The sequence below is a fragment of the Lytechinus variegatus genome, chromosome 14 (genome assembly GCF_018143015.1).
Source record: "Lytechinus variegatus isolate NC3 chromosome 14, Lvar_3.0, whole genome shotgun sequence".
NCBI classification, from domain to species: domain Eukaryota; kingdom Metazoa; phylum Echinodermata; class Echinoidea; order Temnopleuroida; family Toxopneustidae; genus Lytechinus; species Lytechinus variegatus.
Window position 1 is genome coordinate 21,759,334 of NC_054753.1, and position 23,142 is coordinate 21,782,475.

A 23,142-nucleotide genomic window follows, 5' to 3' on the forward strand; every position below is an offset into this window, starting at 1 on the left:
AACGATCTGAAAACAGATATTGAAAAATGGTATGCACATAGATGTAGGGGCGCATTTGTAAGATCTCGCGAACGGTGGATGGAATCTGGCGAAAGATCTAACAAGTATTTTCTCAATTTAGAAAAGAAAAATGGAAAACAAAAAGAAATTGACTGTATAAATAAAAATGGAAAAATCATTACTGGTAATGGAAACGTTATTAAAGAAATAGCAAATTATTACAAAGACTTATACTCAAAAAAGTCTTCAAGAGTACATTCCGAAATAAAAAAGTACCTAAAAAATACAAATTTAACTACTCTTTCTGAGGATGATGCACTGGCTTGCGAAGGCTTAATAACAGAAAAGGAATGTTTTGAAGCGTTAAAAACAATGAGAAATAACAAATCCCCTGGCAGCGATGGACTAACTGCAGAATTCTATCGGTGCTTCTGGGATGATTTGAAGTATATGTTGATCGATAGTTTAAACGAAGGCTTTGAAAGTCAAGAGTTGTCTGAAAGCCAGAAACAGGCTGTCATTACATTGTTACATAAAAAAGGTGACAAGAGAGTAATAGACAACTGGAGACCAATTTCATTGTTGAACATTGACTACAAGATCCTTGCAAAAGCACTTTGTAAAAGATTGTATGCTGTGCTAGAAAACATAGTCTCTGCAGATCAGACTGGTTATTTAAAACAACGTTCCTCTGTACAAAACATCCGCCTTGTTTTAGATACTATTGAATATTGTCACTACAAGAACTCCCCAGGGATTTTAATTTTTCTAGACTTCAAAAAAGCATTCGATAACATAAGTCACGAATTCCTTTTTTTGTTACTAGATAGACTGAGTTTTAAAGAAACTTTTAAAGTTTGGGTTAAAACTCTTTATAACAATGCGATAGGGAAGGTAATTAATAATGGTTGGGTCTCCAAAGAATTCAAAATAGAGCAAGGTGTGAGGCAGGGTTGCCCTTTATCAGGTCTCCTCTTTATACTGGTCGCCGAAGTCATGGCAGTGAGAATAAAACAAAATGCTTACATTCATGGAATTCAAATTCCCTCAGAAAATCCAGTCATGCCAGTTAGTATTGTTCAAGAGAATGTCGTTATGTCACAATTGGCAGATGATGCTGTTATATTTGTAAACTCTATAGAGTCGGGAAATTTGGCTCTGAAAGAAGTTGAAACGTTTGGTCTTTTAGCAGGCCCAAAACTAAACTTAATGAAAACAAATGCTATGTCTACCTCTTTCCAAGAAAAGGAACTGGACAATTTAGCATGGACAAACCAGCCCATAAAATACCTCGGTATATACATTTCCGCCAAACAAAAAGAATGTGAAAGTTTAAATTGGGATTTTAAAATTGAGAAGGTGAGATCTCTTTTGAGGGTATGGAAAATGAGAAACCTGACATATTATGGAAAGATAACAATTATAAAAACACTTGTTGTTTCTCAATTTGTATACATTGGGACATGTTTACCAATTCCAAAGAATATTATGACTAAACTTAACAAATTAATATACAGTTTTCTTTGGGGTTCCAAAAAAGAAAAAGTCAAGAGAGCGGTTGTTACTCGCTCTCCAGCAAATTGGGGTTTAGATATGGTGAACTTAAGGACCAAATTTTTATCATTACAATTGTCTTGGTTCACAAAATACCTTAAAGGTGACAAGTCACAATGGAGACTATTTTTTAAATTCTGGATAAACCGCATCGGAGATGTATCGGAGGTTTTGAGAATGAACTGTTCGAGTAAAGATATGCTTTTTTTATGTACGAAGTTCAAATTACCAGAGTTTTATGTCAACCTACTTATGTACTGGAGTGAACTGAGATATATTCATTTTTATAACGTAAAAGACGTGTTCGATCAAGTCTTATGGTACAATAGCAACATTAAACACGGAAATGACCTCTTATATTTTAAAGAGTGGAAAGATAACGGGATTGAAAAAGTCAGTGACCTTTTTGAAAATGGGCACTGGATATCGTGTGTCTCATTGCAAAGACGATTGGGCACAAATTCATTGTTAATAAATTTCAAATTTTCTAAATTGAAAAAGGCATTTCCAAAAGTATGGGTGAGTGAAATAAGAAATTCAGTTTACACCAAAGTTGAAACAGAAAATGAACCAGAAATGTTTGAAATATCATCTGGTGATTACATTAAAGTTTGTTGCATGAAAGCAAAACATTTTTATTTATTACTAAATGAATCAGAACAAGAGAACCCCCCTGTTTCTGGTTGGTGGGAAGAAATTTGTCAACTACCAATTGATTATGAATGGAAGAACGTATTAGATTTTAAATTGAAAAATATCAGAGATAATAAAGTGAGACAATTTAATTTCAAATTATTGCACAATATTTTACCTTTTAAAGAAAATCTTTTTAAATGGAAGATCTCGTCAAACATTATTTGCTCATTTTGTAACGAACCTGAATCATCTATTCACATTTTGTTGAAATGCCACCAAGTAACTGATTTTTGGAAAAAGATTCACTTTTTAATATTAGATTGGTTTAAAAAAGACATTTACTTAGAAGAAAAGATTATTGTAATTGGTTTTAAAATCAGCGAGTCTAAATTTGATTTGATTAACCTATTATTAATTTATGCACAATATGCTGTGTACAAAGTATATATGTTAAATTACTTTAAGAATAAATTGTTCAATAGTCAATCAATTTGGATGGTATTTAAAAGTGATTTCAGGAATTATGTTCAGTGGAAATACAAAAATAAGAAAGATGTTTTAGAAGAACTTGAAAAGTTTCTGTTTTAGATACTCTTACAATTTCTGCATTTGTATTTACTCCTTCTTTTCTATACCTGTTGATTAATTCTGTATACATGTGACTATATCGTTATTTTGATTTTATGAAATAAAGTACCTCAGAAGAGGAAAAGAAAAAAAAAACTTACAGCTTTATGAAACGGCCCCTTAATTGTCTTTAATTCATGGTATGATCCTTGTTATCTCACGATTGTTCGACCTTGGATTTAATGCAACAATATGTCCATCGCGAGTCCATGCTGATTTGACATTTTCACTATCTCTGGTCTTTTGCAAGAGCTTAATTTGCATTTTCACTTATGAGATCTTCTTGGATAGAATTTCTTAATCTTGCAAGTTTTCTTCTATCTTTTAAGACTTCTTCGATGTTTTAAGCAGTTATCTCCTACGATGTGAGTCGAATTTCGCTATGATTGGACGTACTCGTTTCTCCCTTTCCTAGGGCGTCGTTGGCCTTGAAGTTGACACGATGACTTCATTAAAGGTCGTTCTTGGATAGTGTTAGTCCTATTTTCCAGCTGGAGAACCTTCCAGTCGGTATCCTCACCCGTCGATTCTTCGATACTGATGAAGCGTAAGCAGTACAGGTATAAGGGGATATCGCTATTTTAAGACTAAATGAGGTACGACACCAAGTGGTAATCCGTTCTTAATTATTATCATTATCGTAATCAGGATCAGGGAGCTGGTGAATCAATTGGGCGTTTCCTCATTGGTCTCCATGATACTACCAGCGAGGGTAACTTCGAGTGGACCGACCGATCCTCGTTCACTATGAATATGTGGTCCCCCGGACAGCCAGACGACTATGAATCGGGGGAAGACTGCGGGGAAATTCTGAGCGATTTCGGCTATAAGTGGAACGACATGCCATGTGACTATGTTTCTCAATACTTCATGTGCAAGTTACCAGTGTGGTAAACTGAACTGGAGGGGGAGGAGGGACTTAATTCCCACGAGGCCTGGACCTTGGAAACGATTTTTCTTTTATTTGAGTGCTGATGTAAATTTGACAAGCAAACAAAAAAATAACGATTTCTCAATTTTTAGAATTCCCGGGGGGGGGGGGGCGGTGCTGTCAATGTTTCTAGAATTCCAATTCCAGGGGGTGTTGTCAACAAATGTTTCTTATCGCTTTGGCTAAATTAAATCTCCAAGTCATGGCTGATTGAATATGCATTAAACATCTAATTAACAGGAGTAATTTTCGATTTTTTTTCTCAAATACTGATTCATTAAACATTTAGGCCACGTTGATTATGGGTGAACTTCTTTGTTGATTTATAACCAAACCTCATTACTTTTGAAATTTTCCTGATTTCATTCAAAGTGATTATTTCTTGTGGTATACTGCATCTTTAAGTTGATTGCATGAGTAAGTAAAATGTTATTGATTTGATCAATGTTTCATGTGAGCAAATGGGAATTAGAATTATTTACATAAACTTACCTTTTTTGTATTATCACCTGGTAATAATTACGATTATTATGTTTTATGTATTAGTCATGTATACTAAGATTGGGTGCCTTTTACTTCGTACATTTTATTCATGGCACGGCCCCAATGCAAATAAGACTGTGTATCTATTTGAGTTTTTACCATGTGAAAATAAAATTATTTATCTATCTATCTATATATCTGTTCGGGCAGTACTATACAGTGAAAAAACAGAATATAGCCGGTACGTGAACCTGCATAATATATATTCCACATCGCTTTCCCTGTATAGCAATTCACCGGTTGCATTGGCATAATTTGTATTTTATTCATCACATTATGTATCAAAATAAAAAAGAATATGATATCATGTAAATGAGATATAATATTTGATTTGCCTTTGAAGAAAAAAGATACGAGAATCCCGGTTTCCTTTTTTCTGGGACGCACTGTGTATACATCAAACAGTAACTTGGGTTCTACACAAATAATATATGTAATACATTAAAATCAGAAAAATCACTAGTACAAAATTGTTCTGTAATTGGAGTGGACTTGTCCTTTAACAGTACATGTAAACATGATGTTCACATGTTGTTTCTTGCATATTTCTTTGATTTGTTCTTTCCCCTTTTCGCTTGTTTACAAAATTCTAATCTTATATGATATGATTGATAAGGTCGATCTTTATTTTTCCTAGAACATAAACATGCAAACTGTAGTCCATGATTTGTTTCCGTGTTAGTTTTCGAGATATTGACATTTTATATAGAAATAAAATTGAACTGAAACATTCATTTCGTGTAAGCTTTTAGTGATTTTTGGCATGTTCCCTCTCTCATGTCTATTCATCTTTACTGAACTCTTGGACTGGCTAACATTTATACGAAGGTCATGTGAAAGCCCTGTTCATCGAACTTACGCAACATATATGAAAATTTAATATTACATGACATCTTATTGTAAGCATATTAAAAAATGCGCTTTCCGTTCTGGGATATTTCTGTTGCATGGACCTGAGATGGCAATAGAAGCGCTGGTCCGGGCTGAAAATATTTACATCTAAATAAATAGAGTAAAATTCACAGAGCAAAATCCTGAATATTTCATCTGTTATACTTATCTTATCGTCAATGCCCATCACCGACGCACAAACACACATGCATCCACACACACAAATATTCGCCTAAATCATCATAAAAAACAGCACACTAACCCACATACACACAGACAGGAGAGGCGCCAGGATTTATTTTTTGGGGGACGCACTGTGTATACATAAAAGAGTAACTTGGGTTCTATACAATGTATTTTTTTCATTTATTTAAAAAAGTATTCTAGCTCCATCTACGTTCAGTTTACAGCCATTTGAGAAGTAACGAAGGATCACCATCCATGTTACCCCAAACGTCCTCGGTTGGATAGTGTTATGTAATACCATGGACCTATTGGTTATACCTATTCCCATTGCAAATGGCAATTACCGACGCACTAATATACACGCCTCCACACACACACAAATATTCGCCTAAATCCTCATATACAACTCGCTAACCCACACAAACATACTGGAGAGACCCCAGGATATATATATATATATATATATATATATATATATATATATATATATATATATATATATATATATATATATTTGTTTTATTTATTTGTAGGGATGTGGGTAAGACGGCAGTTGATGTCATTTTGTTTTCTCAATTGAACAATTAGGTAATCATCATGATGTAGAGTAACGTGACCAAAACTATTCATTTTATACCCTTCTTACTACTGTCCTATATTCTCCCTCTATCGTTTTTTTTTAATAATATTTTATTTTCTTCCTCTTTCAAATCAATAAGTTTAGATTTATTTATTTCCGTTCAACAATTTTTTTTCAAAATACAATCAAAGTAACAATACATATTCAATATAATAGATATTACAGACAAAACAATGACATTTCGTAACAAATGTTGAATATAAATTAAACATAACTACAATTTGTTGCAGTAATTTTATCAATGAAAAGAAACAAGAAATGAACGGAGGGACTTGCCAAGAAAAGCAAAAGCTTGTAAAGAAGGCAAGCCCCTAAACTTAGTTTCAATGCTAATTATAAACAAACTATATATACAACTATATACAAAAATCGAGACGGACGCAGAAGACAAACTTAAAACAAGTTATCCACAAAATGTCAAAATAAAACGAATAAGCGACAAAAAATAAGAGAAAGTAGTTCAAATAATAATAATTACAGTGGTAACACACACAAAAAAGTACTTACAAAATTATAATAGGGAGGGTAAAGTGGCAAAGGAAAGAAAGAGGGAGATAAGGGAGGTGCAAATAAAAAGTGCAAATGAAAAGAGGAAACATGGCAGGTGCACAGGTCGTAATGTATTGTATCATGTTGTAGTGTTGTTTTTTATAAGTAATGTTTGACAAATTTATTGGTAGTTAAAGGTTAAGTTATTATGTAGTTTTAGGTTATGTGTTAGCTTGACTTGTTGGTGTGGAGTATTGACAAATGAGCATCTTTTTAAGTTTGCGTTTGAAAATATTAAGGTTTGTAGATTCTTTAAAGTCGTTGGGCAGTGAATTCCAATCACAATTCATATAAATAAAGATTCTTTGCATGTATACAAACAATAAACAAACAAATAAATATATCAATATCAATGAGATTACAAATATTTTTGAAATGATTACAAATGAAATTAAACTGCCAAATTTCTCTTCTATAACAATGTGAAAGCAGAGAAAAAACCCCATATCAATCGACAAACTAAAAAAATACTTTATGAAAGATGACTTTTTTCCGGAATAGAATAGACATAATCTCTTTTGCACATATTAATTGTACAAGAAATAAATAAAAAAGGATAAAAGATTATTTCAAAGGTTAATTAGAGGAAGATTATTATCCTAAAACGTCCCTACACACCCAACCTGCCCCCAAACCCTCTCCCCCTCATCTGTCTCCCCAGACACTCCCACAAGCTCACTTCAACTCGCCACCACTTGCAAAAGTGGTTGCCCTCTATCGCCTCTCATGCCATCACTCCCTCATTTGCACATTTCCAAACCATTCATTTATATTTTTGTATTTTAGAACAATATTTCAATTAAATCTCTCCTTTTCCCTTCCCTTCCCTTTCTCCTTTTTTTTAATTTCACATCTCAAAAAATTATTGGGGAATCGCTTTGCCTCCTTCTTGCAATGCTGCCCCTAAAAAATGGCTAACCAATCACTTTAATTGCCAATTCGTCCACTGCCAACTCATCCACTCACAACATGGTCTACCTGCATTTAATCTAGTGGTATTCTGTACATCAACATTTCGTCTAACAACCATTTGTTCCAATAACCATTGATCCAATCATCACTTCTTCACCAGTTCGTCTATGACCATTTCTCCTCATTACCAGTTGGTCTAATATTCGATTTATTTTCATTCATTTGCCCGATTAAAACTCTTTCTAATATAGTATGTAGGTCTATATGGACTAAATGGCTAATGGACCAACTGGTACGTTATGAAACGAAATAGTGAGTTGACGAAATGGCAATTAGACCATGTGGATATTGGACGAACTGATACCGGTAGGCCAAATGATAGCAGACAAGTTGGCAATTGGACGAATTATTAGACCAAATGAAAATAAACCAAAAATAGTGGATGCCTCATTATGAAGCCCATGGATAAAGGAATAAAAAGCAAACATGAAAATGAGCACGATTGACTAGATCCAAGATGGATAATGATAATTTGTAAGCACTTAGATACATTGAGCTCTCACAACCAATTACAATCTCATTATCCTGTGACAGGCCTGACATTATAACAAACGGATATACAGCATAGTCATTACACCAATTAATATTAGGTCAGGTCCCGACGTAACACATGAAAGATGTAAATCTACCATTACTAAGGGGTTTGTTACTTAAAGTTTCTATGGATACCAACAACAAACAAAACATGACAGAATAGAGTCGAATTCATTGTTTGTGACCCCATTTTTTTTTATCAACCCCGGGTGCTTTGCTACAACCGCTAATAGCCACTTTTCGCAACCTTAGGTCCGGCAACCTTAGATCTGCGGCTCGTGTGCAAAATTCTTGCTAATACATTATGTATGTTATATACCATGGACCTAGATCCATGGTGTATACAAAGGCAAGTCGAGATCAACGCATGCAACACCATGCATGCCATTCGCAAGTTGTGAGATGAGAAAATCCCGTGCTTTCACGTACGTACGAATGCTCATCACACCATGCCCGCCTGACCTCGGGAATCCGGCCGCTGGGCTGGAGATGTCATGAGAAGCGCTTGGCCTACATGGTGTTTTATGACACTGATAAGAAAGCGCTTCTTCCCGGGTTCTTCAAACAAATCGAGTAAATATTAAGTGAGAAAAAAAAACTTACTGAATTAAGGCTTAGGTATACAGTTGGCAGCAATAATATTAAACCCCCTCTTATTTTTGATATTCTTTCTTAATAGATACCATTGCAACTGCACATTGTTACTGAAACTTTCAAATAGTTAGCAGACAGTTAATTGCTATAGAATAACAGAAAAATAATTATATTTTACTTCACAGTTTATCCGAAATTGCTATTTGTGCACAAAAAGCATGTTGCAAAATTATTGACCACCCTAGTTACACACAAGAAATGAATACACAAATAATAACAATTTAAAAGCCAGTGCATATATTCTGAGGTGAATGCTGATTTTATTTATCCTTCACCTGAAACTGGAAGCTTTATATGCACAACAAACAAGTTGTAACATCATTCAACCTAGATGGGTGTGTCTGTTAGTACTTTGTGCGGAATCCATTTGTTGCAATGACCTCCTGCAGACGAGATGAATAACCTTTTACAAGCTTCTCACATTGCTCCTTGTGGACTTTGGCCCAATCCTCTTGCGCAATGGTCTCAAGGTCAGCGATGCTGGTAGGTCTACGTGCTGCAACAGCTTTCTTCATATCCCACCACAAGTTCTCGATAGGGTTTAGGTCTGGAGGCTGTGATGGCCAATGAAGGATCTTCCATCCTTTAACTTTTCCAGCCAAGCCTTTGTAGATTTGGAGCTGTGCTTGGGGTCGTTGTCCTGCTGGAATGTCCAATGACGTCCAAGCTTCAACTTCTTTACAGATGGGTTGACATTCTTCGCAAGAATATCCTGGTACCTGACAGAATCCATGATGCCTTCAATACAATGGGGATTCCCAGTGCCAGTAGAGCAAAGCACCCCCACATCATCACAGACCCTCCCCCTTGCTTCAAGGTAGGCAGAGCGTTCTCTTTGTATGCTTCCTTCTTCCTGTGCCACACGTATTCTTGATCCATAGGACCAAAGAGCTCCAGCCTGGTTTCATCAGTCTAGAGAACATTGTCCCAGAACTTCTGTGGCTTTGTCAGGTTGGTTCTAGCAAACTGGAGGCGACCTTTCTTGTGAAGTGGCTTCAGAAGTGGTGTGCGTCTAGGGGTTCTTGCCCTCAGGCCTTCAGCATGAAGTGTGCTGTGCACTGTGTCCACAGAAACCTCAGTGCCCCTTTAGCCAAGTCCTCCTACAGCTTTACTGTATTGAATTCACCTCTAATATAATATGCACGTGTCTTGTCATTTGTCATTATTAATGCATTCATCCCTGTTTACTTATAGGGTGTTGAATAATTTTACTACCTGCTTTTTATGTGAAAACTGCAATTTACAATAGACTAGGAATTAAGTCTGGATTTTTTCTCTGATTTTCAATTGTAATTAACTATCTTGTGATTACTAAAAATAATGATTCAGTAACAATCTGCAGTTGCATCATTATTCAATTCACCAGAATGTCCAAAATGTGAGGGGGTTGAATAATTTTGCTGCCAAATGTATATATCATTACAATCCATCGAATTGATATTGCGTCTAACGTGGATTATTCGTAGATTGCTGGCAATTAAATTCGTTGGTCATATTCACCCCTCCATGCAGCTAAACAATTTCGCATGCAATGATATCTGCACAGCAAGGTGTGTCTGTAAACGATCCTGATTTTTTTTTGGCTCCTCCTACATAAGCGACAATGTGAAGGACATAAGGACATGAAGGCCGTTCCGATCGCATTGATCTGCTACATTAATGGGCCGCAATTTTGGTGAAAAGCGGCCACATAGCTCACCTGGCGGAGGCCGCGCTAGCTGCATGACCGTTCCATAGGGATACATATACACGCTCACACGCTGGCGTTCCGCTCCAAGGACCCCCGTTTTCACAAACATTTGAGTTCCGAAGCCCGTTCCGAGGACCCTCCTGTTTAGAATAAGCCCGCTCCGAGGCCCCCGATTTTTGTCTCGTCTGCGGCACACCCCACCATTTTTTGGGTCGAGTTACATATATCATGCATTTCGGGGGAAAGTAAAACCGGGGGGGGGGGTTGTTTCCCCCCGAAATTGGGGATTAAATTTCAAATTCCGGGGGAGTGGCTGGGGCCGGGGCATTTCCATTTACGAGTGAATACCATTTCATAGTTACTCATTCTTTACTTGTTTCTGAAACTAATGAATCACTGGACAATGGTAAATGATTAATAGTGTATTGCAAAACAAAATTGTATTTATGCATATATATTATGCAAATAAGCTGATCACAAGTTCCCAATTGAATACCAATTGGTTAGTTGTCCCAATTGAAACCAATTATTGATTATTTTCCCAGTTGAATCCACGTGGCTATTGGTCCCAACTAAAACCCATTCGGGGACCAAGTGGCCCAGTTGGTCCAATTAAAACGGTCAGAAACTAATTGAGCATTTGCAGGGTCCCATTCCACTGGGGACCAATTGAAGACCCATTGAACACACATTGGGACCAATTGACCTCATTAGACATCATTGGGTGTTCACTTGGTCCCCTACTGAATTCTAATGAGGCCAGTTGAGACCAATTGACTACAATTGGACCTCAATTGGTATCTAATTTGGACCTATTGGACCGACTGAAACCCAATGACACGAATTGAATCCTAACTGAAACCAAATTAAAATTGAACTGGGAGTTCAATGGGTTTCAATTGGAATATTGTCCTGAGGGATTTTAGGGAGCCCTTTGCTGCAAAGGTCGGGTCATGCGCGACTGCCCGACCGGACGCGATGTGATGAAACAATAAGCCTCAAGTGCGCACAAATGGATCCTAACTGCGTTGCCCTACATTGACGCAAGATATTTTGAAAGCCTATTCGAAAAGCCCGATCCCTGAAACCATATAGTAAGGGGTGAACAATCAAACCGATCATATGCCAAACAAGAAAGAAATGAGTAAACACCATGAATGTTAGAGGTGACACGTACGTTGTAAGCCGCAAAACGAGATACAGAGGAAAGGGAAACGAGAAGATGATGAAGAGTGACACGATAAGTAAAATCGTTTTAAATGCTTTCAACCGGTCATCTTGAGGAGGTGGTTGATTTTGCTGGACACGCATCACCTCTCTCTGAATCGCAATTTTTCTCGCTTGCTTCATCGCGATTCGAAGTAATGAAATATTGGTAACAGGTAACACGACCATCAAGACCACGATTACACATAAAACTATCCATCCGAAGGTTAAAGTCGTTGATCCAGAATAGGGCATTCCGCATATTGTTGTATTGTGATCCGGGATCGTTGTGTTTGTTTGAAGGTCTTTGAATAAGTCAATAAATCGAACGTTGTTAAGCAACGCACTAAGAATCCAGAAAGATCCCAATACGATTGCAATGCGTTTAAGCGTCACTATCTGAACATAGCGTAACGGTTTTGTAACAGCTATGCATCGATCAGCAGTCAACGCTACAATGTGCAAAAACGAAACACCTGCAGTTATTTGCAGGGGTAAATGATACAAAGTATCTCCATCAGCTGTGCATGCTTCTTCTATCTTGAATACAACTCCGTATGTATAAAGCGGAAGTCCAATAAGGGCATCCACGAGATTTGAAAAGGCAAGACTCGCAACGATGGCATTCGTCGGTGTACGGAGGCGGTGATTTCTGTACACTATCAGAATCAACAGTGCGTTGCTGACGATGATGATAGGGAAAAGTGGAGAAATACACGCCATGAGTATTTTGCCAGCAAACTGGTGATTAACGAAAAAAGCTGGGTCCAAAACTTCGCTCATTGTGATGACGGATGCCTGTAATGCCTAGCTGTTACAGTGGTCGTGGTGAAAACTTTAATGGACGTCCTGCATCTGACCTTGCTCCTACCACGCCAAGACGCGAATATTCATTGCAGAATTAGAACATGATTAACTTGTCAGATAGAGAATTCCGGTAATCTCTTTACAGTATTTCTTTAATTGAAAGGTATACCATTTACTGAAGCCAGTGCCAGAATGAGAGCATGTCTTTGCTGCAAAGGTCGGGTTATACGCGACTGCCCGACCGGACGCGATGACACAATAAGCCTCAAGTGCGCACAAATGGATCCTTACTGCGTTGCCCTACATTGACGCAAGATATTTTGAAAGCCTATTCGAAAAGCCCGATCCCTGAAACCATATAGTAAGGGGTGAACAATCAAACCGATCGTATGCCAAACAAGAAAGAAATGAGTACACACCATGAATGTTAGAGGTGACACGTACGTTGTAAGCCGCAAAACGAGATACAGAGGAAAGGGAAACGAGAAGATGATGAAGAGTGACACGATAAGTAAAATCGTTTTAAATGCTTTCAACCGGTCATCTTGAGGAGGTGGTTGATTTTGCTGGACACGCATCACCTCTCTCTGAATCGCAATTTTTCTCGCTTGCTTCATCGCGATTCGAAGTAATGAAATATTGGTAACAGGTAACACGACCATCAAGACCACGATTACACATAAAACTATCCATCCGAAGGTTAAAGTCGTTGATCCAGAATAGGGCATTCCGCATATTGTTGTATTGTGATCCGGGATCGTTGTGTTTGTTTGAAGGTCTTTGAATAAGTCAATAAATCGAACGTTGTTAAGCAACGCACTAAGAATCCAGAAAGATCCCAATACGATTGCAATGCGTTTAAGCGTCACTATCTGAACATAGCGTAACGGTTTTGTAACAGCTATGCATCGATCAGCAGTCAACGCTACAATGTGCAAAAACGAAACACCTGCAGTTATTTGCAGGGGTAAATGATACAAAGTATCTCCATCAGCTGTGCATGCTTCTTCTATCTTGAATACAACTCCGTATGTATAAAGCGGAAGTCCAATAAGGGCATCCACGAGATTTGAAAAGGCAAGACTCGCAACGATGGCATTCGTCGGTGTACGGAGGCGGTGATTTCTGTACACTATCAGAATCAACAGTGCGTTGCTGACGATGATGATAGGGAAAAGTGGAGAAATACACGCCATGAGTATTTTGCCAGCAAACTGGTGATTAACGAAAAAAGCTGGGTCCAAAACTTCGCTCATTGTGATGACGGATGCCTGTAATGCCTAGCTGTTACAGTGGTCGTGGTGAAAACTTTAATGGACGTCCTGCATCTGACCTTGCTCCTACCACGCCAAGACGCGAATATTCATTGCAGAATTAGAACATGATTAACTTGTCAGATAGAGAATTCCGGTAATCTCTTTACAGTATTTCTTTAATTGAAAGGTATACCATTTACTGAAGCCAGTGCCAGAATGAGAGCATGTCTTTGCTGCAAAGGTCGGGTTATACGCGACTGCCCGACCGGACGCGATGACACAATAAGCCTCAAGTGCGCACAAATGGATCCTTACTGCGTTGCCCTACATTGACGCAAGATATTTTGAAAGCCCATTCGAAAAGCCTGATCCCTAAAACCATACAATAAGGGGTGAACAATCAAACCGATCGTATGCCAAACAAGAAAGAAATGAGTAAACACCATGAATGTTAGAGGTGACACGTACGTTGTAAGTCGCAAAACGAGATACAGAGGAAAGGGAAACGAGAAGATGATGAAGAGTGACACGATAAGTAAAATCGTTTTAAATGCTTTCAACCGGTCATCTTGAGGAGGTGGTTGATTTTGCTGGACACGCATCACCTCTCTCTGAATCGCAATTTTTCTCGCTTGCTTCATCGCGATTCGAAGTAATGAAATATTGGTAACAGGTAACACGACCATCAAGACCACGATTACACATAAAACTATCCATCCGAAGGTTAAAGTCGTTGATCCAGAATAGAGCATTCCGCATATTGTTGTATTGTGATCCGGGATCGTTGTGTTTGTTTGAAGGTCTTTGAATAAGTCAATAAATCGAACGTTGTTAAGCAACGCACTAAGAATCCAGAAAGATCCCAATACGATTGCAATGCGTTTAATCGTCACTATCTGAACATAGCGTAACGGTTTTGTAACAGCTATGCATCGATCAGCAGTCAACGCTACAATGTGCAAAAACGAAACACCTGCAGTTATTTGCAGGGGTAAATAATAAAAAGTATCTCCATCAGCTGTGCATGCTTCTTCTATCTTGAATACAACTCCGTATGTATAACGCGGAAGTCCAATAAGGGCATCCACGAGATTTGAAAAGGCAAGACTCGCAACGATGACATTCGTCGGTGTACGGAGGCGGTGATTTCTGTACATTATCAGAATCAACAGTGCGTCGCTGACGATGATGATAGGGAAAAGTGGAAAAATACACTCCATGAGTATTTTGCCAGCAAACTGGTGATTAACGAAAAAAGCTGGGTCCAAAACTTCGCTCATTGTGATGACGGATGCCTGTAATGCCTAGCTGTTACAGTGGTCGTGGTGAAAACTTTAATGGACGTCCTGCATCTGACCTTGCTCCTACTACGCCAAAACATGAATATTCATTGCAGAATTAGAACATGATTAACTTGTCAGATTGAGGATTCCGGTAATCTCTTTGAAGTATTTCTTTAATTGAAGGGTATACCATTTACTGAAGCCAGTGCCAGAATAATAATAATAATAACAATAATAATAATAACAATAATAATAATGATAGCGGCATATTTACCCAGGGTAGCCACTTCAGTTCCGAAAACTGTTCTCCCAGCGGGCCCTGTTATTATGAGAGCATGTCTGACGGAAATCCAACCCTGGTCGTGCAGATGCCGCCTGCGCCGTACATGGCTTGATCTTCAAATCACACTGCGTTACTTGTCATTAGAAATCAAACAGTCCTATTTGCCACTCTCCTCTAAGAAGTTCATTTTGAACACGCAAAAATCGACCAATGACCCTACACAGATCGCCCAAAGTTCAACATATCTGGCATTTGTAGATTGGTAAATTCAACTTTACGGTCAAGAATAAATTTATCAAGCAACCGATGAGAAGAATGTCCAAATCTGGCCGGGGTCATTGCAAAATTGTCACGTTGTACACAGTCTGCTTTATAACGATTTTAATCTCTAGCATTTGATGTTGACAAATTATGTCAGGAAATATCCAAGTCTGCTTGTGTTTGGTTGTTTCAAATAAATTCTAAAGCCATGCAGGCTTTTCCATTTCAAGCTGCTAGATCATAGCAATAGCAATAGGTCTAGATGAAGTAAATATACCACGCTTGATATGAAACTGAGACAAGGCCAAAAAGAACCAAAGAATCGCAGTACCTGATCAGCGGTAAACGGGAGAAGAATGGTATAGATACCAACTAATATAAGTATTAACTCACTCCTACTGGTAATGGCGTGACAAATGCACACAACAGAACCATTCATTATTACCAAGTTCTTGATGAAGAAATTGTCAGTCAGGCGTTGTCTCTGGCGATTATTTACATAATTGTAAGGTAAATTAAGCCAATCAAATAACCAACGATGGACGATTTTTATCGGAATAGGATTCTACTCTGACTAATCACTAAACAAAAAATCAAAAGTCAAATTGGGACAATACTAATAATGGCGTGACCGGTGCTCTTCGCAGCATCAATTATTTATTACCAAGTTCGTGATGAAGAATCGACAGTTTAGACGTTGCCCCTGTCCATTTAGGAAATCATGGCAATAATAAGTCAACCAAACGATCAATTAAAACGATGGCCGATTCTTATTGGAATCGGATTCTAAAGTGACCGCTTAAAGCCCCAGTCACATATAGACACGGATCCTCACGGATCAACATGGAAATGCCGGCATGATCCGGGGAGGTCCGGGATCGTTTTGCCCCCGGATTTAGCGTTGATGACTGTAAACACAGCATCTTCACACGGATCTACCCGGACCAGTTCGGCAGAGCACGTCGTCAACACGGACCTACACGTCAGCAACACGGACCAAAACAACAGCTACAAGGACCAACACGTCAGCAACACGGACCTTCACGTCAGCAACACGGACCAACACGTCAGCTAACACGGACCAACACGTCAGCTAACACGGACCAACACGTCAGCTACACGGACCAACACGTCAGCTACACGGACCAACACGTCATCTCAAGGACCAACGCGGCAGCTATATTGACCAGCACGGCAAATGAAAATCTGCTCATAATAATGAGCTGATATTATTTCATTTATTTATTCATTTATGTATTTTTTCTCATCTTTGTCGCAACATTATATTATGCTGTTTTTTAAAAAAGATATCAAAACTCAAAACTTCCTTAGCCGGTAAAAACGCTGTTTTTTTTTATACAACACAGTTTACTGTTTTAACAGTAGTTGATAAGTACTTTAAATCTTGAACGACAAATTTAATTTCGATTTAATTTGATATCACTTTATTGAAATCACAATAAAGGAAAGAAATTTACAAAGTCAATAGAAAACATAATAAAAATTAAGATATATAGGCCTAAATCATGACGCATAACTGTCAAAGCAGGGCAGTAGTATAATACTTAATATACAATTTCGGTGTAACAGGTACATAACATTAATTTAAAAAAAATGAATGTTACATAATAATAACAGACAAAGTGGGAAAATATTAGAAGAAAAAAGAGACAAAGAATTATTCATACATGCACTTAGTTTACAAATATTTGGTTGGGGCCAATCTCCAAAGCGTAAGAAAATAATTATCCTGAATCATTTAATCATCCATTGAATCATAAATAAGTTAGCATGTTTGTGTCAAATGTTTAGCAACTACTGAAAAGTTCATAAAGTAAATAGCGTTGTAAAGATTTGATGGGAAAAAAGAACACGGACTACCAAGGATACTCCAGGCAGCCACACGGACCTACACGGCAGCCACACGGACCAACGGCAGCTACACGGACCATCCCGGATGGCTTTGCCAACCCGGCAGTTCACGGATGACGCCGGATGTTTTTGACAGTAAAAAAAACTGCCGTGTTGGCCTCCCGGACGTTAAAGGACCAACACGGACCACCCCGGACCTCCAAGGATGCCCAAGGCGCCAACACGGATCTCTCCCCGGATCAGATCCAGGATGGTCCGGGGTCTTTATGTCACCCGGGTTCTCTCTTTTTCCCATTTGCCTGTCTCCTCCCTTTCTCTCTTTCTTTTCACCTCCTCACGATCCAAGCTATCCATGAGGGGAGCAGTCTAAACGCCTAAATTTTTTATCATACATGAATGATCATAAAATTGGCATGAACATTTTTTTTTATCAATTTATAAATAATGATGCAAGGTGAACGCAACCACATAACTAAAAATAAAAAGGAAGAAAGGAGTTGTATAATGCGTACTGTATCGGCTGTAACGCCAGTTTTGAGTCCTTTATATTTTGTAATGTTTTATATATAAGAATTGTCAAAGAAATTACATTCATTTATTTAACTTTTCTAAGGGTAATGCGATGAAAGAGTATTCCAGAAAAGTCTCATGCTGCTTTCACACATCGGGCAATTTTATTATCAGTTTTAGTAATTTACTTTGATGGCATGACGACTAACAGTTCGCAATTTTCTAGTTCAAGCGCGCTCCAGTTTTAACAAACACAAGCTCAAATATCAGCTTTTGTGATTTAGGGTGAGATGACGAGAAAATATTGTGTTTCATCTCGTATTGTATATCTGTCAATTACGCCCTACTTAATCCATTAATCATGTTAATAGGACTTAATCAAAGACTCGCTGGCAGGTTCAACATCATTTATAATCATAGTTACGGTACGAGAAATGTGTGATAGTCGCATCAAAAACGAATACCCTCTTTTGTTCCAAAGGATGGGTCTGACGAAAAATCGTTAATCGGTGATCATCAAATTGGCTTGCTAGTTATTAAGACGCAATGTTCGTCAAATCAAGTTAGTTATTCAAGTAACAGCAATGCAGGGTATTGGCAGGTTTTGCTGCAAACGATCAAAGTATGCTTGTCATCAAAGTCGGTATCTTGCAGGAACACCAGACATGGATACACGAAATGTTTTTTGCAATATATTTATAAAATAAGCTCATACAACGAAATAATTTCGAGTGCCGGCTTGTGCCATCACATCGAGTTATCACTTCTGGTCGAGCAATCGCGTAACCCGACCATTCGAAAATGGGCCACCTAAATTCTCCAAGGGTATGGTCCAGTTTACCCGACCATTTGTATATTTGACTTACAATTATAAAAATAACATCGGGTAAATTAAACCCCAATATTCGCATATGAGACTGATAATTTTCACAAAGTGTCGGTTGAACATCATCCAGCACTCTGGAATTTAGCCGGGGAGCTCTTTTCTGCAATGTGCGGGTCACGAGATTGCCCGACCAGACGCTTAACCCGATGTGATGCATGGTCGAGTGTGTGCGAATGGATTCTTACTACTGTTACCTACATTGACGAAAAATATTTTGAAAGCCTTTCCGAAAATCCCGATCCCTGAAACCATATAATAAGGGGTTTACAATCAAACTGATCGTATGCCACACAAGAAAACAATTACAATATACTGAAAATGTTAGAGGTGACAAGTACGTTGTAAGCCGCAGAACGAGATACAAGGGAAAGGGAAACCAGAAGATGACGAAGAGTGAAACGGCAAGCGATATTGTTTTAAATGCCTTTAACCGGTCATCTTGAGGAGGAGGTTGATCTTGGTGAAAACCTATCACCACTCTCTGAACTGCAATTTTTCGTGCTTGCCTCATTGCAATTCGAAGTAGCAAAGTATTGATGACAGGTAAAGCAACAATTAAGACCACGACCACGCTTAAGAGTAGCCATCCGAAGGTTAAAGACATTGATCCAGAATAGGGCATACCACATATTGTTTCATTGCGATCCAGGATGGTCGAGTTTGTTTGAAGTTCGAAGGCAATATATCGAACGCTGTTCAGCAACGTACTCAGAATCCAGAGAGATCCCAGTACGATTGCAATGCGCCTTAGCGTCACTATCTGAACATAACGTAACGGTTTTGTAACAGCTATGTATCGATCAGCAGTCAACGCTACGATGTGGCAAAACGAAACACCTGCTATTATTTGCAGGGGTAAATAATACCAAGTATCTTCATCTCCTGTACACGCCTCTTCCATCTTAAATACAACTCCATATATATTCAGCGGAAGTCCGACAAGGGCATCGACGAGATTTGAAAAGGCAAGACTCGCAACGATGATATTCGTCGGTGTACGGAGGCTGTGATTTCTGTAAACTATCAGAATCAACAATGCGTTGCTGACAATGATGATAGGGAAAAGTGGAGAAATACACGCCATAAGTATTTTGCCAGCAAACCGGTGATTAACGAAAATAGCTTGGTCCACAATTTCGCCCATGGTAAAGACATCCGTTACGGAATTCAATAGTAAAGAACCCTACGGACTTTCCTGCATCTGATGTCAAACTATGACATCAATATCCATTGCAGAGTGATAACACGATAAACTTAGTTTTAGGATTACTATGGTGTTTCTTTAATGGCAGGGTATTCTTTACCAGATAAACTGATACCAATACCAGAATGAGAATAATTATGTCTAGAGGAGATGCAGTAACAGTTTTAGTTGTGTTGATGCATTGGCGTTCTGTAAAGATCGTCTGTCTGTGCATAACATGGCTTGCTTGCTCTCGAAGGTACGCTGCTTTACATGTCATTAGAAATCTATTGTCCAACATTTACCACTCTCCTATAGGAAGTTCACATTGAATACGAAAATGTCAATAATTGAGACTGTACAAGGAGATCCTTTCAAGTTTAGCACATCTGTCATGTATAGAATGATAGACAACATTACGATTTAGAATACATTTCAAAAGCCCCTTTTACACCTTCACGGATGCAACACGGATCATCACGGATCTCAGTCCGTGATGATCCGGGGTGCCAAATTTGTATGTTCCTAGCATTCCCGGAGTGAGTACGGAGTTAACTGGTTATTAACACGGATATGTACGGAAAAGTACGGAGTCTACAAGGATAGGCAAGGTAGCAATATCGATCCTGTTTGATATGCTCCCGGAGCCAACACGGAATACCCGGATGATCACGGATGTTACTGGGTCTTTACACGGACCTTCACGGTTGCTCACATTCTGTACTGGGATATATCTTACGAGAATGAACTTTCGTCCCTTTTTGCAGCATCTGGAGCATGCTCGTGCTTGGTTATGAATACGGACTATTGTTCATGTACGCAAACAATACAAACATTTGACCCCGGATAAAGCCGGTATCAGCAAGGATCACCCGGTTCTTACAAGGAGCCTCCCGGATGCATTCGGAAGAATGGCATAGAAAACAATGCATGGGTTAGCTCCTACTGGTAATGGCGTGACAAGTGCACTCAGCAGAATCAATCTTTATTACCGAGTTCGTGATGAAGGATGAACAATCTAGACACTGTCCTTGTCGAATTTGTATATGTCAAGATTAAGTCAATCAAACAACCAATTAAAATGATGAACCATTCATATCGGATGAGATTTTAATCTGACTACTTATGTCAGATACGTTTCACCCGCTTTCTCTTCTTTTCTTTCTTGCCAATCTCTCTGTCTCGCTTTTTCTTCGCTACATATGATCCCATCTATTCCCGATGGAAAATTCTGCACCCCTGTATGTTTAGCATGCATGACCCAACGGAAAATTGACATTTTACCAATGTGTGAATAATCATGGATGGAACTCTGAATTATGCTCATGTACATGTATGTACATTATGTGTGGGTGCGTGATATGTGTATGTTGTGTGCTTGTGCGTGTGTGTGTGTGTATATATATATACACACAGTGCGTCCCACAAAAAACGAAACCGTGATTTATTGATGATTTATCATAACTCAATCACAAATGCAATAGACAAATGACCTACCATTGTAAATCTTAGAATCTCCTCTTTCATCAGAATTTACTTAGATTATTTCTTATTCACGCATGAATGAGCAAAATCAATTTGAAGAGGGGATACCAAATAGTCATTCGGCGGGCTGTATCTGGAGTTCAAAATAAAACAACATTTTCATAAAGTTCAATATCTGCTCTTTAATTTGATACCTCAATTACACAAAATAGTTATAACAAAATTCTGGTTATTTGAAATAAGACTTGAGTTTCAATAATTTCATAAAATGAAGAGGTTTTACAGACTTGCGTTCGAATTCACTCGACACCCGTTTTGTTGACGATCAGCCATGCATTAAGTATTTTGTTAACCGTGCGATAGCTTTTCTGGGAAACTGGTGAACACACGTTTATTTAAAGGTCAAGTCCACCTCAGAAAATGTTGATTTGAATCAATATAAAAGAATCAGACAAGCACAATGCTGAAAATTTCATAAAAATCGGATCTAAAATAAGAAAGTTATGACATTTCAAAGTTTCGCTTATTTTTAACAAGATAGTTTTATGAACGAGCCAGTTACATCCAAATGAGAGAGTCGATGATGTCACTATTTCTTTTGTTTTTGTTTAAATTATACAATAATTTAATTTTTACGAATTTGATGATTAGGACCTTCTTGCCTGAAGCACAAAATGTTAAAATAATGGAATTCCACGTGTTCAGGAAGGAATCAAACTTCATTTCACATAACAATGAGAAAATCAAAATATTTCATATTATAATAAAATACAAAAGAAATAGTGAGTGATGTCATCAGTTCCCTCATTTGCATACCGACCGAGATGTGCATATAACTGTTTTGCGAAATGAAGCGAAATTTTAAAATGTCATAACTTTCTTATTTTACATCCGATTTTGATGAAATTTTCAGCGTTATGCTTGTTGAATTTTTCTCTTTTTATTCAAATCAAGTTTTTGTTGGGGTGGACTTGTCCTTTAATGAAATTATGGAAATACAGGTATTGTTTCGAAGGAACATAACACTTTTACTTCTGACCATTTTTTGTGATTAAGGTATCAAATAAAAGGGCAGATATTGAACTTTTAGGCATGAGATTTTCCTTCTGAAATTCAGATACCCTCCCCCCGCCATATGACTTCTTGGTATCCTTTCTTCAAATTGTTCTTGCTCACTCATGCGTGAATGAGAAATAATCTAAGTAATATCAGATGGAAGAGGAGATTTTAAGCTTTACATTGATAGATCATTTGTCTATTGTATTTATGATTAAGTTATGATAAATCATCGCTAAATTTCGGTTTCGTCGTTTTTTGTGGGACGCACTTTATATTTTATATATATATATATATATGTGTGTGTGTGTGTGGGTGTGTGTGTGGGTGTGTATTTTAACGCCCAAATACTTGAATAGTCGATTTCGTATATAAGGATATTGTGTACTTTGATTTGGTGGTACATTTGCTTTAAAACATGCATGGAAATCGCGTATTCGTTTGTTATCTCCATAAGATGTAGACATGGTGCATTGTCAATTATCAGATAAGTAATTACCCAGCTCGAGATCTTCTCAATTTCAGATTCATTAATTGATCCCAATTTTAAACATAGACATTTGTCCTCAGCACTGGCAGGACATACACAGTAATATAATATATTAAGCAAACACTAATAATTTTTAAATCAGACATTGAACATTGAA

General features: G+C 37.9%; 3 protein-coding genes across 3 annotated transcripts; all 3 read right to left on the minus strand.

Annotated features, from left to right (window-relative positions):
• Positions 1-9,061: 9,061 nt before the first annotated feature.
• Positions 9,062-12,474, minus strand: LOC121427268 (neuromedin-U receptor 2-like). The gene is made up of 2 exons (XM_041623604.1): positions 11,432-12,474; positions 9,062-9,455 (listed from the first exon to the last, which is right to left on the minus strand). Exons 1-2 carry the CDS (start codon positions 12,394-12,396, stop codon positions 9,062-9,064), a joined length of 1,359 nt encoding a protein of 452 aa, XP_041479538.1. The 5' UTR covers positions 12,397-12,474.
• Positions 12,475-12,638: 164 nt separating this feature from the next.
• LOC121427496 (neuromedin-U receptor 1-like) lies at positions 12,639-13,754 on the minus strand. Its single transcript, XM_041623918.1, has one exon. It carries the CDS (start codon positions 13,674-13,676, stop codon positions 12,708-12,710), a length of 969 nt encoding a protein of 322 aa, XP_041479852.1. The 5' UTR covers positions 13,677-13,754; the 3' UTR covers positions 12,639-12,707.
• A 3,767-nt stretch (positions 13,755-17,521) lies between these two features.
• Positions 17,522-20,009, minus strand: LOC121428090 (melanocortin receptor 5-like). The gene has a single exon (XM_041624674.1). The coding sequence runs from the start codon at positions 19,913-19,915 to the stop codon at positions 18,962-18,964; it is 954 nt and encodes a 317-aa protein (XP_041480608.1). The 5' UTR covers positions 19,916-20,009; the 3' UTR covers positions 17,522-18,961.
• Positions 20,010-23,142: the final 3,133 nt, after the last annotated feature.